Source organism: Solea solea, chromosome 1, assembly GCF_958295425.1.
Source record: "Solea solea chromosome 1, fSolSol10.1, whole genome shotgun sequence".
Taxonomy (NCBI): Eukaryota; Metazoa; Chordata; class Actinopteri; order Pleuronectiformes; family Soleidae; genus Solea; species Solea solea.
In genome coordinates, this window is record NC_081134.1 from 27,953,398 (window position 1) to 27,968,592 (window position 15,195).

A 15,195-nucleotide genomic window follows, 5' to 3' on the forward strand; every position below is an offset into this window, starting at 1 on the left:
CATTTCTCAGGTTTTGTTTGTTTATGTCTTTGTTTTTAAAGTGTGATATCAACATATCCGCTGATTTTCTGGGTTAAAACATCTTTGCTTGCGTTTCAACAAACACTTTCACTAGTCAAATCGAGTCATTTCCCACTTAAAAGTGTGGAATTACTCTTTTTGTGTGTGTTTTACCTCCTGCCGTCGTCACACTGGCGGTGCCACCAAATATGGGAAAGACGTACACTACGTTTGACGTCACGCTTGCGTCACATCCGCTTCCTCCTTTCCCTCCCGATCGCTCAACATGGCGCCGGTGAGTCCATCGAGCTCCCCTCGAAAATACTCGTTTTTTAACGTTTGCGTAGTTGCTTTGGTCAATTACGCAACGATTAACCAATTTAATAATCAAACAATCAAATGTACAAGTGTGTTTGTGAACCTTAATGACTTTTGATGAGTGTTAGCTCGTGAGTTTTACGCCACGTTACACTTACACGTGCTCCATTCATATGTTTGACCTGAGACGCGACTCCATAGGAAAAAATAATATTTTAAAATAAACATTAGTTTTTGCTCTGACGTCTGTAAATATGTTATTCGCATGTTAGCCGAAGTGAACCATAGTGGTAATTAGTCAGTTCGGCATAATTTTCACGTTTTATAAGCTAACGGTTTGATAACTTTAGGAAATCTTTATTTAAAAGCAGCCCTTTATTGAATAGAATGCAGCGTCTACGACTGTATGTTACTACATTTTCTAACTCTTATTCGTTTATGTTTTACATTTGTTATGGTGTCATTTTAATGTAATCGTGTTTTTAAATAAGAATTAAAAACTAGTGCAGTGTGTGTGCCTAATATGGATTATATAGAATTTTGTATTCACTGATGTTTAAATTTGTTGACATGTTACGGTTTCTATTGTATTTTATAATTTATGTTCATGTGTAAAGTAATGGTGGGTCTGGTGTTCCTTTCACAGATTAAACACATCAAACAGAAGAGGCCGACTGTAGGAAAGAAGTCCAGAAAGGGAGCATCATGGAAGTTCACCTTAGACCTGACTCATCCTGTCGAGGATGGGATCCTGGACTCTGCCAACTTTGTAAGTCTACTGTGGCTGTGGATTGATGTAAACAAGGTTGTTTACTGTGGGGAAAAGGTTACCTGTTGCAGTAGGAAATGGGGCTATTTTGTGTTCTTTTAAAGTGTAGTTGTGCTTGATTAGTGAAAACGTGACCGTTGCTGTTTTGAAAAACCGATTTCAACCACTCAACAAAAGACTCCTGTAATAAAATCGGTCATTTTAAGCCTCCGGTATCTCAAGAACATGTTCACAAATCCCACACCAAACCCCATGGAGAGATTTTAACATCACAGGGGTTGTTGGGGTTTTGGGGTTTGGTGTGAGAGAGTGAGTGGTTTATAAACTTCAGTTTCCTGTTGGAAGAATCTGTCTCACAGTGAGATAAAGACATGAACATGTTAAGTTATGCTCTGATTGTGGCAGATATGTTTGTTTTGAGGATTCTCAACATCAGGGGGCGCTCATCCACCCAATACAGAATCATACACTATCCCTGTTACTGCAGAGCTCTTTGGTGAAGCAGCTAACCGTGTGTCTGGACTAGGGCTTCCTTCCCTAGCTCCGTATTTACTAGGGTTCTCTTCCCTAGTGCGTCACTCTGCTCTGTTCAATAGGAAATCTTCCTCAAGGAGAGGATTAAGGTGAACGGGAAGACAGGGAACCTGGGAAACATCGTCCAGGTCGGCCGCATGAAGAACAAGATCAACGTCACGTCGGAGAAGCAGTTCTCAAAAAGGTCTGAGAGCTCTGTGATTTCATTTAAAGTTAATTTAATTTACGCAACACTATTGATGTAGCTCTTTCCCCCTCCTTCTCTGCTCAGGTACCTGAAGTACTTGACTAAAAAGTACCTGAAGAAGAACAACCTGCGTGACTGGCTGAGAGTGGTGGCGTCGGACAAGGAGACATACGAGCTGCGCTACTTCCAGATCAGTCAGGACGACGAGGAGTCGGAGGCAGACGAGTGAAAACAGCGACACCCGGTGGCTGTTTCTGTGTGTGTGCGGAGAGACGAGAGAATAAAAGTGGAAAAAACGAAGTTTTTCTGTCCTGGTTTTTATTTTGGTCCATGATTTAGAAAAAAGGAGCGACAGGTACGTCACACAAACATCACTCACTCACTGGTGTTGGTTTTTGCTTTTAAATGTGTGGGTGAAATTTACCCGTGTGTTCATGAACCACAACTTTATTTATTAGTTGTTTGGTCCAGAAAATGTTGAGTGTTTGTCAAACCTGGAAATGAATATGGTGATGTTTTGTTCACACACACACACACACACACTGATTGAGTTTTAATGATTTCTTTGTTTTATGGAGCAAAGAAATAAAGAAAATATTTACATTTAAGAAGGCGTATAAATAGACTGATTAGTTGATTGAAATAGCTGACAATCACTTAATCAAATTTTTTATAATCAGTGATTTCTGTCAATGTTTTACTGCAGGAGGAAAGAACAGTCCTAAAATGTAAGTCTTAGTATGAGACTGGACTAATCTGAATATATCTCACTCTTCTGACCTTGTGGAATCGTCCACACTGGACATCTGTACAGACAAAATGGCCGACTGTCACTTTAAACTCGCCATTAAATGAAAAACAAACACGCCATCAGATCGGATATGAATTGGAGGGAAAAAATGAAGATTTAATATTCTTGATTATACACTGAGCCCTCCTCACTGTTAACCTTATGGTAACCACTAGGTGGTGCACAACATCATTTTATAGTGGAGGGAGTTTTTTCAATTCATTTCTGATTCAATGGATTGTTTTTATTGTAAACGGACCATTTGACCATATACTGTGTGTGTGTGTGTGTGTGTGTGTATATAAATACTGTGTGTATATATGTATAGCTGTAAAAGATGTTTTGACCTCTTCCCACTGAGGACATGACACTGTCTCCAGTAGTTTTTATGATTTTTCTTCTGTTTAAATGTCTTCAGGCTGGAGACAAAAAAAAACCTTTATACTCTTAAACAGAAAAGGATTTTTTACTCTATCGCTGTTCTTTGTGTGTATGTGGACATCTTGTCCTCAACTTTAAAGGACTTGTGTCCAGGTTTAAAACCTGGTTTTCTGCTGAGACGGAGGTAAAGGCTCAGGGTTAGACACTGAGTTGTGATAGTCAAGGTTAAGTTAAGGGGTGTCCTCACTGAGACAGCTGTACAGGACTGTGTGTGTTGGACGATGTCCCACTTGCTCATCTGTTGTGTATAAAACTCACAGTCTGAGGAATTCTCAGCTGACGTGACTGGATTTTCTTTCTGTCAGACGACGATTTAAACTCAATCTTCTGCGACGACAAAACGCCACAAAAGTCAGTGTCTCCATTCTGCTTTTTAAAGTCCACACAGTCCTGGTGATGGTTTGGACAACAGATGTTCTTTTAAACCTGGATTTATTAGATTTTAAAGTTTTGTTCTATCAATAACTGTAAATACGGATTAATCATCTATAATCAAGCATTTCTTAACCCTTATTAATCTTTATTAAATACTACACATTTGTTTCCCACTACAAGGAACATTAATAAGGGTTAAGAAATGCTTGATTAAAGTGAAGTATTGCTTGTTTTGTAAATTTTTAAGTCCTGGTTAAGGGATACATATTTTATACTGTACAATAAGGCTCACAAGGAACTAAATTAATAAATAATATAAGTATAATATATAATATAAGTAAACCATTTTCACCCCAGGTTGAAGCAGGAAAACAAGTATTGTTTTTTGTCATTTTAATATTCAAATCTTATTCAAAATATTTAGCTGATTTTACTGAACTTGGGCTTTTATTTTGAAGGTTTGACTCTTAAAAACGCCTCTGGGAAACTGTGAGGTGTGTGTGTGTGTGTGTGTGTAAACTGAGCTCAGGTGTCGAGTTACACTTGGTAATAAACACACACTGTAAAACAGAGCGACTTCCTTCAGTGTGGAGATGTTTTAGTTTCAGCATCAGTGAAGGAAAAACATGATTTAATAATATAAAAACAGAAATACGGTGTTTGATGGAGGGTCACAAGGGTTTTTTCTTGGCCTACATTTGTCCATAAAACAGAATGTAACGCGTTCCTGATCTACCTCCTCAGCCTAGACCTTGTCCTCTGTCCACTTGTCCTATGTTCTTTTCTTTTGCTCCATCTCTTTGAAAAGTTAATCTTTCTTCGTCTTCTTTCATTGTTGCAGCTACAAAATGTGTTCAACCAATCTGAGTTCTTCAGCACATAGCCCCGCCCCTCTAGAGAAAAGTCGTGAGTCAGTTCTTTAAGTGAACGTTTGGGGTCAAGGGTTTTTTCATGGGTCATTTCAGTGGAAATGCACCTCTTTACACATTTATATGCGTTAGAACATGAACAGTGTTTGGAGACATTTTGGGAGATTTTGTAACTTCTCAGTGAAAACTCAATAGTTTTTTTAATAGAAAACTTAAAGATCAAAGGTTTCCCAGTAAAACAGGGTTCCTACGCCGCACACAGGAAGTGAGACAAACAGACAACAGCAACACTGAGCCAGTAAAGTGAAAACACACATAAAAATTTAAAATCTACTGATGGGAAAAATGCTAATTGTCTCCCTGCTCTGCTGCTGTATACACACAAACACTCCCTCAGTCAGGTCTGATAGTTTTGTCTGTTTTGCAGATGAAGGACACAGAAAAACAGATGATGTCACTTTGTTTCTGTTCATGGAGAACAAACAGGCTGAGAGTTACGTACTACAGCTTTAAAGCAGGTTCACACTAAAGAGGTAAAAACACACACGCACTCACACTGACACTTACTCACTCGCACAAACACACACCTGTCTCTGTTGCGTCTCAGGTGTTGAATATTTGATCACATGAGGTCACGTGATGTCAGGTCTGAATGGTCATCTTCATCATCATCGTCGTTAACTGAGGACGGCGATCAACACTAAGGCTCAACAGGAGAGAGAGTTTTTAATCAGAGTTAACTTTCAAATATCTTTAAACCTCCTGCATGTTTCACTTTTAAAGGGACAGTTCACTTTAGTTTGCAAAGAAAAAAAATTATTTTAGGCAACTAAAGTGTGTAAACCACTAACTCTCCCACACCAAAGCCCATAGAGAAAATCAGTGATTTTAACATCACACACACAGGAGTTGTTGATCCACTGCTGCCTCCATCACTAACTTCAAATGTCTTCTTTTAATGAATTCGGTGTTTGAAATAATTAGTTAAGATTTATTTCAGTGGCACAAAGTGACCACATGAGGAAGCAGTAGAGCAGCAGCTCCTGTGTCCCCAAGAGCTAAAATCACTGATTTTCTCTATGGGCTTTGGTGTGGTAGAGTGAGTAGTTTATTTTCCGCCACAAAAACGTCTGTCGAATGGAGAAATCATTTGTTTCGTGGAGTTGCTTCAAGTTCCCAATTGGGAACGCAACCATGGAGCCTCCGTGTTTTATGTTGGTTCTCAGCAGCAGGGGGCACCGCAGTCCCCTCCTCATAAAACCACACCATAAAAACCACCTGAACGATTCCTTTACAGATACTAAGCCGCTTCAAAGTCTCTGGTTCAGTTCTAGTTTCCGTTGTGAAACTGGATCCTCAGACTTCATCAATGTTTCAGAGAGAGAGTCTCGCTCGAGTGAGTGAGGAGAACAGCTGATGGTGTTTCTTCATCTCTCTTCCTCTGTCACACTCCTGCTGCAGGTCAGAACACTCCGGCAGAGAGAGAAGCTCCTGGTGAGGATGACCGGATGATGGAGGGAGTGACACTCGCACCAAACACAGCCTGCTGAGATAAAACCGTGGTAGCGATGGCGGCGTGGCTGGGCCGTGTCTCTCTGGGCGACGCATGGTTCAACATGTGCAGCCGCCTGCTGAGGACCAAGCCCGTGGGCTCCATGGCTCACCAATCGGACGACCTCACCGAGCTCGGCGAGGGCTCGCCGGTCGGCCTGGCCAAGGTCCTAACCACCGTGGACCTGGTGTCGCTCGGCGTGGGCAGCTGCGTCGGCACGGGGATGTACGTGGTCGCCGGGCTGGTCGCCAAGGCCATGGCTGGGCCCGGGGTCATCTTGTCGTTTATCATCGCAGCCGTGGCATCCATACTGTCAGGTGAGATGAAGTGGTACATTTGAAAATAAAAGTTTAAAAGTCAAGATTTTTGCCTAACCTATTGAAATCTATGTTAGTGTAAGTCTACGATATCTTTAAGGACACGTTTACGTCTCTATCTCACTGTTAGAGAGACTTTTCCGACAGGAAACTGAAGTTTGTAAACCACTCACTCTCCCACACCAAACCCCATAGAGAAAATCAGTGATTTTAACATCACACACACAGGAATTGTCTTAGGGATGTCTGTCATCACTAAGTTCAAATGTCTTATTTTGTCAATTCAGCTTTAAAAATGCTGCATTTGGATTTACTTCAGTGACACGAAGTGACCACACGAGGCAGTAGTAGACCAGCAGCGCCTGTGTCCCCTTGAGCTAAAATCACTGATTTTCTCTATGGGCTTTGGTGTGGGAGAGTGAGTGGTTTACAAACTTCTGTTTCCAGTTGGAAAGTCTCTCTAACAGTGAGATAAAGATGTTCTTGAGATATTTTCGACTTAAGGTGACATAGATTTTAGTAGATGAGCCTTTTGTTAAATCGCTAAACTCACCCTAAGCTAACTTATATAGGAAATTGTGACTTATTTATTAAAAAGTATAATAGTCAGCTGTTTGTAATTTGAAATTCCACATATTCACACGTTCATCTCCGTGTGTGAACGCTGTCTTTAAGGCGTGTGCTACGCAGAGTTTGGCGTCCGCGTGCCCAAAACCACCGGCTCCGCCTACACCTACAGTTACGTGACGGTGGGGGAGTTTGTGGCGTTCTTCATCGGCTGGAACTTGATCCTGGAGTACCTGATCGGCACGGCGGCGGGCGCCTCAGCCCTCAGCAGCATGTTCGACTCCCTGGCCAATCACAGCATCAGCAGCTACATGATCACACACCTGGGCACGCTCCGAGGACTCGGTCAGTACCAAGTTTTAAAATGCTGATTCATCATCTCAAACATGACTTGGTTTGTTTCCTCCTCTGTCGCCTTGACTCTCTGACTTTTTAACAGCACTCTCTTTGATTGTGTCCTCCTCTGTCCCTCACACCTGCTGCTGTGGCGTCTCAGGTAAAGGTGAGGACACGTACCCGGACGTCCTGGCGCTCTTCATCGCTCTGCTGGTGACCGCCATCATCGCGCTCGGCGTGCGAAACTCGGTCGGCTTCAACAACGTCCTGAACGTGGTCAACCTGGTCGTGTGGGTGTTCACCGTCATCGCCGGACTTTTCTTCGTCTCCATCAGCAACTGGGAGGGCGGCGACTTCCTGCCGTACGGCTGGTCGGGGGTGAGACACTGCCCCCCCGTGGCTCCGGGTGTTATTGAGGTTTAATTTGAGCAGGTGGTTGATGAGTTGTTCTGTGTGCAGGTGATGAAAGGCGCCGCCACCTGTTTCTACGCCTTCATCGGCTTCGACATCATCGCGACGACGGGAGAGGAAGCGAAAGACCCGAACACGTCCATCCCGTACGCCATCACCGCCTCGCTGGTCACTTGTCTCACCGCCTACGTGTCGGTGAGCGAGCGACGTTTTCTAGACTCTGTGGTTTGATCGGTTACAGTCACGCGGAACATTCAGGACACGTTTCATGTGTGAACAGGTGAGCGTGATCCTGACGCTCATGGTTCCCTACAACCTCATCGACGGCTCAGCTCCTCTCATGGAGATGTTCGCCGACCACGGCTTCCTGTGGGGGAAGTACACGGTGGCTGTCGGCGCCATCGCCGGACTCACCGTGTCTCTGCTGGGATCTCTGTTCCCAATGCCAAGGGTCATCTACGCCATGTCACGAGATGGTCTGCTGTTCAGGTGGGAGGAGACACGGGAGACATCACTCACTCTCCCATCACTCTGTGTCACTGGAGTAAATCTGAACAAAGGATTTTAAAAGCCTTTGAACAACTCCTGTGTGTGTGATGTTAAAATCATTGATTTTCTCTCTGGGGTTTGGTGTGTGAGAGTGAGTGGTTTATGAACTTCAGTGAGATAAAGACGTGAACGTGTTCTTAAACATATCGTAGCCTTAGTAGAAGTATTCAAAATCCATTTTTTCTATGTTTTCATGGATTGAACTCCCTCTTTGACCCCTGTCGTCTGCAGGTTCCTGTCCCACGTGTCGGCGCTCACACACACCCCTGCGGTGGCGTGTGTGGTCTCGGGCAGCTTCGCCGGCGTCCTCGCTCTGCTGGTGAGCCTGCGTGACCTGATCGAGATGATGTCCATCGGCACGCTGCTGGCCTACACCCTGGTCAGCGTGTGTGTCCTCTTACTGCGCTACCAGCCCGACGAGCACGCCGACGCCCACCAGGTCAACTCTGTGGAGGTGGACGGCGTCACAGCGCCCCGGGACGACGGAGTCGCCACCAAAGACGACCAGATGCTGATTGACGAGGACGGCTCATCGTCCTATCACAGGGGCGGGACTGATGGAGAAGGAGACGACTCTGACTTCCACACGGGCCACACCTCGCTGCTGAAAAGACTTCTGGGAGGTCACTACTACACGCTGAGGTTGCGGCTGGGGATGCCAGACGCGTCGGCGCGGCCCACGCCGGCCACCGGTCGTACGGTGACCCACTGCACCCTCCTCCTCTTCTTCATGTCCTTCCTCCTGTGGTCCACCGTGATATTCGGCGTGGAGCAGGGCACCTGGGTGGAGGCGGGGTTCTCAGGACTGCTGGCCATGGCGATGGCAGGTTCCATGGTGAAGCTGTTGATCGTGATCATACAGCAGCCGGAGAGCTCACAGAAGCTTCCCTACATGGCGCCGTGTGTGCCCTTTGTCCCCGCCGCGGCCATATTGGTCAACAGCTACCTCATGCTCAAACTATCTCCTCTCACCTGGGCCAGATTCACCATCTGGTGCCTGATCGGTGAGTAAAATACCCTCAGTCTGTGTAGTGTAAGAACGTCTGGAGGCACAAATACAAATGTGTGTTTGGAAACAAGGATGAAGTGGTTAGATTTAAGTGGTCAAAGGTCAAGGTCACTGACTTGAAAAAAAAAACTTTACTATGCTTTTTTTTTCCTGTACATAGATCAGGTTATCCTGACTGGGACATCATCAAAAACTGATTTTAGTCAAAAACTCAACGTCTTCTTAAGTCTACGATGTCTTAAGAACAGGTGTGGGAGACTGGTTTACAAACTTCCTTTTCCTGTACTAACAGTGAGATAAAGACATGAACATGTTCTTAAAGATAACTTTGAGACCGACTTGAGTTGACCTTAACTTTAATCACCCCTTTAATTTTTATATTTAACAGTTTACAGAGATTCTTCTCTCTCTTTAAAAGGTTTTAGTTTGTGTTGATTATTCTTCAGGATCCTTCACATAAAGGTGACTGCGTTATCGTCAACAAACTCTATCATAGTGCCTCAGTGTAAGCACTAAACAGTAGCAGCAGAGTGTTTTCACCGTCTTTACTGCACCAGAAACCACATCACGATCACCTGCATGTGAAGTAAAACCACATGAAGCCTGGTGAACAGATGACGGCTGATAACGTGTCTCCACGTGGACACTTTCTCTGCGTGACGTCTGCACCTGCCCGACGTTCAAACACTTTGAATGAGATGCTGCCACCGTATTCATTGATGTGCCTGGTAGTTAGACACCAGCTCTGACAGGAGTCTGCGATATCTCAGGAACATGTTCACCACTCACACCAAACCCCATAGAGAAAATCAGTGATTTAACGTCTCACACACACACACACACACACAGGAGTTGTTGATCCACTGCTGCCTCCATCACTAAGTTGAAATGTCTTAGTTTGTCTTTTCAGCATTTACAGTCCTTCATTTATGTTCAGATTTACCTCAGTGACACAAAGTGACCACACGAGGCAGCAGTAGACCAGCAGCTCCTGTGTCCCTGCAAGCTAAAATCACTGATTTTCTCCATGGGCTTTGTTGTGGGAGAGTGAGCAGATTACAAATTTGATTTTCCATCAGGAAAAGGTTGACAAACTGTGAAATATATATTTTTAGATGTCATAAACACATAAAACAAAGTGAAGTGTCCCTTTAACCTCTCAGGTTTGTTGATCTACGGTTGTTATGGGGTGTGGCACAGCGCGCTGGAGCTGAGCGCCCGCGAGCAGCAGGCGCAGGCCAGCTCCTACCAGCGCTACGACGACCACCTGGACGACACCTTCTCCCCCGACGACGACCTTTACCCCCAGGAACAGGACGAGGCGCCGTACCAGGGCTGGTCCGCCCCGGAGGAGAGGGGCTACCACTACCAGCACCAGCAGAGGGACCAGTATGAGGAGCCGGAGGAGAGCGGGGGCGACCAGCACGGCTACCAGTCCGGATCCGGAGGCCGGTCTACGAGCAGAGGTGACCGGTCCACAGGAAGGACCAATCACGGCTTTGACGCGGGAGACGAGGACGACTGAAGTGTCTCCTCCCAACACGTCAAAGACTTATTTCAGATTTCACACGAGACGCTAAAGAGGCTCTTTGAGCAGCAGCCATTTAAATGACCTGGAGTGTCCAGTCTGGCCAGTAGGGGGCAGATCATGTGGAAATAAAACACTTGAAATTATATCAGTTTCAAAATAAAAGTTAGATTAAATATAGATCGATATATAGTTTATGATAAAAACAAATTTATGATATAAATCTATAAATTAAAAAGAATAAAGTGGGGTGCGGGAAAGTAGCCCATGAACCGCGAGTTTGACACCTTATGGATTTAATGATCCAATTAATGGAATAAATGATAGCTAGGGCATTGGGAATGTGGTAAAAGTGACGTTAAGTCCAAATCATAGATGTTTTTTAAAATTTCAGTTGTGAAGAAAAAGTGTCTCAGCTAGCCACCAGGGGGCGACTCTTGAATATTAGCTTCTACGTCTCGCGGGAGTTCATGGTTTTAGTAAACAATACACAATAGCTAGCCAGAAACACCTAAGCATCCCCGCGACAACGATGTAAATCCCAGCTCTGACTTCCGATGTTAATGGAACGCGACGTTACTCCTGTGATCCGCCTGCTTGATCCTGTGACCAGTATCAAAATGGCCGCCGTGACCTGTGACAAAATGGCTGCTGTGCAAAGAGCCGTCTTCTGATTTAAAGGTACAGTAGGATTTTCGTTATTTTTTGGGACATTATTGATCCGCAGCCTGTTTTTTTAAAGGAATAATGACGTTATTTTTTCTTCTTGAGTTGTTTTTGTTTGTTTTTGTTTTGTCTTTTTTGGAGTGAATGATATTTACGATGGTGTTTGAGTGTTTGCTCTGTCACAACAAAATGTGACGTTGACTGCCGACCTTGTTTGTCAATAAATGTCTTCATGATTGAAAAATGATTTATTATGAAAAAAAACAAATCTTACAAACACAACGACACAGTTAATACAGTTTGATTACATCGTGGATAATATACAACGTTTAAAAGAACAAAGAAAAACATTTCGATAAAATGTGAGCAGGTAAATGATTAAAGGTCCAGTCTGTAACATTTGGGAGAGTTTATTGGCAGGAAATGAAAATACTTCCCATGAGTACGTTTGTGTACATGTATATTTGCGTTAGAATAAAAGTTGTATGGTTTTCTTAGCATTAGATTTTGACTGTAACGCGTACTTAAGGCGAGGGCCTTGCGTTACAGGGGCGGCCATTTTGTGCAACTGTAGAAACACAGTTACTTTTAACATTCGCGACGTTTGCTATGCAAACCCTTATCCTTTCTGGTCTGTGAAGGCCACGACGACGGTGGGGTCACTAATTCGTACACGCTGGACCTTTAACCTTTGGACCTTCAAAGATACATAAAATGCATACATTAAAAAAATTGAAGACAAAACATGTTGCAATTTAGCATTTCTTCCTGATTCTGTATTTACAGCAAAAATATGCGTTTTCTCATCATTCTGAACGCAAGATCGCAAACTGCGAACTTCATGTTCATCTGATGATGAAACAATTTTGGTTTTTAATGTTTTGTTTTTTTTAAACGCAGAAAATGTGTCAGAACCAGTCGAGACGAGCAGTTCATGAGTAGGCGGAGCAAACGCAAGTCGTAATCAATGTTCTTTTTTTTGTACGAAAGTCTAGTGGCCGTGATTTGAGATTTACGATTTGAGAGGTTTTCAGCGGCGTGCTTGGCGTTCAAATGTTAGCATGCTGGTTTATTTATTGGAAGAAACTGAGAACCTTTACGAAGACAAGTCAAAGAATTCTTAACAACAACATTTAGTATTAATTTACGTTCTCTACGATTTTTGAAAACATTAGTGAAAGTTTTCCGAAATAATCTGTTTGAGGCGGGGCTTAGCCATAAATCAATTAATTTAATTATCACTGAATGTCGCAAATCTCTTTTCTAAACACGTGGACGCGTCTCACACCATGGCGCTCTTGGCGTGGTTGGCGGGTGGGTCAATGGGCGTGGCCGCCCCACGCTGTCTGGAGTAGTAGAAGCTGTTTTCTCTGCTCGGGGGCTGGACGTCGTTGCCGTGGCAACACAGGATCATGAAGCCTCCCACGAGACAGAGACCAGTGCCGATCCAGCCAGCGTAGAGCGAGAATCCGAAGGACATGAGACCCTCGTTCTGGTAAGAACCGATAGGGAACCAGACGGTAGAGACAATGGCGCACACGGCTGTGAGGGACACAAGAGACACAAGAGACAAGGTTTAAGTCTGCACACATGTGTCTGTCCCTCAGGCTGTGGACAGGAAGTTCAATTGTCTAAAGAACCTGAACCTGACAACCGTCTGTCCTCCCACTGCAACAGCTGTGAAAGACGTGGACATCCATTGTCCATGTTTCCAAAATGAAGACTGTCCTCTAAAGCCAAATTATTGTCCTCGAATCTAAACTGTTGTCCTTAAACTACTTTCCTCCAACTGCTGTCCTTAAACTACTGTCCCCTAATCCAAACTGCTGTCCTTAAACTACTGTCCCCTAATCCAAACTGCTGTCCTTAAACTACTGTCCTCTAATCCAAACTACTGTCCCCGAATGTCCTCTGAAAGCAAACTACAGTCCTCTAAAAGGAGTGCATTTTATTAAACTCTTCTGATTTTCAAGGTCTGACAAAAAAAATGTAAAGATCAGAATTCTGTCTGTCTGTCTGTCTGTCTGTCTCTCTCCCTCTCTCCTCACCCATCAGGATGAACAGGGCTCCGCCCACTCGCGCCCGCCTCACTTTATTAGCTGAGGGGTCGTTCTGCAGTCTGATGCAGGACATGGACATGATGACGAGCATCATGGCGGGAAGACCGAGGAGACACGCGCAGATCATCAGAGCGCGAGCCGTCTGCACGTACGCTGAGACACAAGAGAGGACAGAGGATACAGAGGAAAAGACAGAGGAGACAGGAGAGGACGAGGGTTAATAACTGTGGCATCTGTTTCATTTAAAGGCAGAGTTCAGGCTGTTTGAGGTGTTGTGAGCGCCCCCTGCTGCTGAGACACAGAGGTTCACTCAATATCACCAACGTGTTCAGGTCTTTATCTCACTGAGACAGACTTTTCCAACAGGAAACTGAAGTTTGTAAACCACTCACTTTCTGAGGTTTGGTGTGGGAGACTGAGTGGTTTACAAACTTCAGTTTCCGGTTGGAAAAGTCTGTCTAACAGTGAAATAAAGACGTGAACATTTTCTTAAGACTGATAACACTGATTAACTGATACATATTTGTTCAGTTTTAGGTTGATTTTGCGTCTCTAAATCATACAAACACACTTAAAAAACTGAATTATCCCTTTAAAGCTTTAATTATCTGTCTCACACATTCTCTCTCTCTCTCTCTCTCACCGGGCAGACTGAGGATCTGGTTTAGCGCCACACAGTGCGACAGTGACGGGGAGATGACGCACTCTGCCCACAGACCGCGCGAGCCCAGCTCGTCCATCCGCACGCATGTGGTCACCGTGTAGTCGCAGGTGCGCACCCAGTCGTTGGTGACCGTGGCGACGATGACGCCGACCCAGCCCGCGCAGCTCGCTGCGCACCCGGTGAGCTGCCTGCACACCAGCGCCATGTGGAGCCGCCGCCGTGCGCTTTTACGCACGTCAAAAAAAAAAAAAGATCAGAAAAAAGAAACGCAAACTTTCCGGTTAGTTTAAAAAAACGTTTCTGGGTTCGTTTTCTGTCTGGAAAAATATAAAAATATGAAAATATCTAATTTACAGCTCGAGAAAGTAAAGAAAAATAGTTCTATCGCGCCAAATGATTTGATAATCTGCGTCAGGTAAACGCAGACTCAAACTTTGAATATACAATAACTCAATTTTCTGTTTATTATTTAAAATAAATTCTCGTTAATTCTGTGAGAATGAAAGAGTAAATCCCGCTGCGTCTGTCAGTGCGCCCCGGGCTGATGCGTGCGCTCAAGCTCACAATCACATTTATGTGTAGGGTGTGGTGGAGGATATAGTCTGAGCCAATCAGAGCGCAGGAGAAAGTTTAACCTAAACCAGATATGAAAGGATGAACAGCAGCGTCAGATGAGTCCATAATCTGCGTCTGAATAAAAAACAGCCAGGAAGGAAATTAAAGACTGAGAATTTAAATAAGTTCACTTTTATTAAAGACAGCTTTCTCCTTACCTGCCTCACTGAGGCCCCCTGCTGGTCTGCAGGCCAAGATTTTAGCCACTTAACAAAAGCCTACACTGTGGTAAGAACACGTCCACATCTTTATCTCACTGTTAGACAGACTTTTCCAACAGGAAACTGAAGTTTGTAAACCACTCACTCTCCCACACCAAACCCCATAGAGAAAATCAGTGATTTTAACATCACACACACAGGAGTTGTTGATCCACTCCATCACTAAGTTACAATGTCTTATTTTAACACTTCATTTGAAATCCTGTGTACAAGTTAACCTCAGTGACACAAAGTGACCACACGAGGCAGCAGTAGACCAGCAGCTCCTGTGTCCCCATGAGCTAAAATCACTGGTTTTCTCTATGGGCTTTGGTGTGGGAGAGGGAGTGGTTTACAAACCTGTTCAAAATCAGTTTTTATTTTTGTGTCCCTTCTGTTTCCACTGAGCATGTTTGTGTTTCCTGGCAGTTCTAGGCA

The 15,195-nt window shown here is 44.2% G+C and overlaps 3 protein-coding genes across 4 annotated transcripts; 2 read left to right on the forward strand and 1 right to left on the reverse strand.

The window, feature by feature from the left end:
- The first annotated feature begins 201 nt into the window (after nt 1–201).
- On the forward strand, nt 202–2,108 carry rpl22l1 (ribosomal protein L22-like 1). Its single transcript, XM_058642888.1, has 4 exons — nt 202–295; nt 965–1,087; nt 1,684–1,805; nt 1,893–2,108. The coding sequence occupies exons 1-4, from the start codon at nt 287–289 to the stop codon at nt 2,035–2,037; spliced, it is 399 nt and encodes a 132-aa protein (XP_058498871.1). The 5' UTR covers nt 202–286; the 3' UTR covers nt 2,038–2,108.
- slc7a14b (solute carrier family 7 member 14b) lies at nt 2,059–11,457 on the forward strand. 2 transcript variants are annotated; one of them, XM_058642862.1, is made up of 10 exons: nt 2,059–2,163; nt 4,256–4,320; nt 4,711–4,816; nt 5,745–6,152; nt 6,828–7,064; nt 7,216–7,433; nt 7,515–7,661; nt 7,747–7,955; nt 8,247–9,019; nt 10,188–11,457. In XM_058642862.1, exons 4-10 carry the CDS (start codon nt 5,852–5,854, stop codon nt 10,547–10,549), a joined length of 2,247 nt encoding a protein of 748 aa, XP_058498845.1. In that variant the 5' UTR covers nt 2,059–2,163; nt 4,256–4,320; nt 4,711–4,816; nt 5,745–5,851; the 3' UTR covers nt 10,550–11,457. The 2 variants fall into 2 exon arrangements, with proteins under 2 accessions (XP_058498845.1, XP_058498836.1); XM_058642853.1 differs by lacking the exon at nt 2,059–2,163 and having other exon boundaries at nt 2,191–4,320.
- Nucleotides 11,458–11,490: 33 nt separating this feature from the next.
- LOC131468516 (claudin-11-like) lies at nt 11,491–14,498 on the reverse strand. The gene is made up of 3 exons (XM_058642875.1): nt 13,922–14,498; nt 13,267–13,431; nt 11,491–12,760 (listed from the first exon to the last, which is right to left on the reverse strand). Exons 1-3 carry the CDS (start codon nt 14,145–14,147, stop codon nt 12,501–12,503), a joined length of 651 nt encoding a protein of 216 aa, XP_058498858.1. The 5' UTR covers nt 14,148–14,498; the 3' UTR covers nt 11,491–12,500.
- Nucleotides 14,499–15,195: the final 697 nt, after the last annotated feature.

Excerpts from the sequence above, each read along its gene's own strand:
- rpl22l1 (XM_058642888.1), top strand. Across the intron at positions 1,088-1,683 it reads TCCTGGACTCTGCCAACTTT|GAAATCTTCCTCAAGGAGAG; the intron begins GTAAGTCTACTG and ends TCTGTTCAATAG. Across the intron at positions 1,806-1,892 it reads GAGAAGCAGTTCTCAAAAAG|GTACCTGAAGTACTTGACTA; the intron begins GTCTGAGAGCTC and ends TTCTCTGCTCAG.
- LOC131468516 (XM_058642875.1), bottom strand. The coding sequence starts at position 14,147 with ATGGCGCTGGTGTGCAGGCAGCTCACCGGGTGCGCAGCGAGCTGCGCG. Across the intron at positions 13,432-13,921 it reads CCAGATCCTCAGTCTGCCCG|CGTACGTGCAGACGGCTCGC; the intron begins GTGAGAGAGAGA and ends CTTGTGTCTCAG. Across the intron at positions 12,761-13,266 it reads AGCCCTGTTCATCCTGATGG|CCGTGTGCGCCATTGTCTCT; the intron begins GTGAGGAGAGAG and ends TGTCCCTCACAG.
- slc7a14b (XM_058642862.1), top strand. The coding sequence starts at position 5,852 with ATGGCGGCGTGGCTGGGCCGTGTCTCTCTGGGCGACGCATGGTTCAAC. Across the intron at positions 7,065-7,215 it reads GGGCACGCTCCGAGGACTCG|GTAAAGGTGAGGACACGTAC; the intron begins GTCAGTACCAAG and ends GTGGCGTCTCAG. Across the intron at positions 9,020-10,187 it reads CACCATCTGGTGCCTGATCG|GTTTGTTGATCTACGGTTGT; the intron begins GTGAGTAAAATA and ends TTAACCTCTCAG.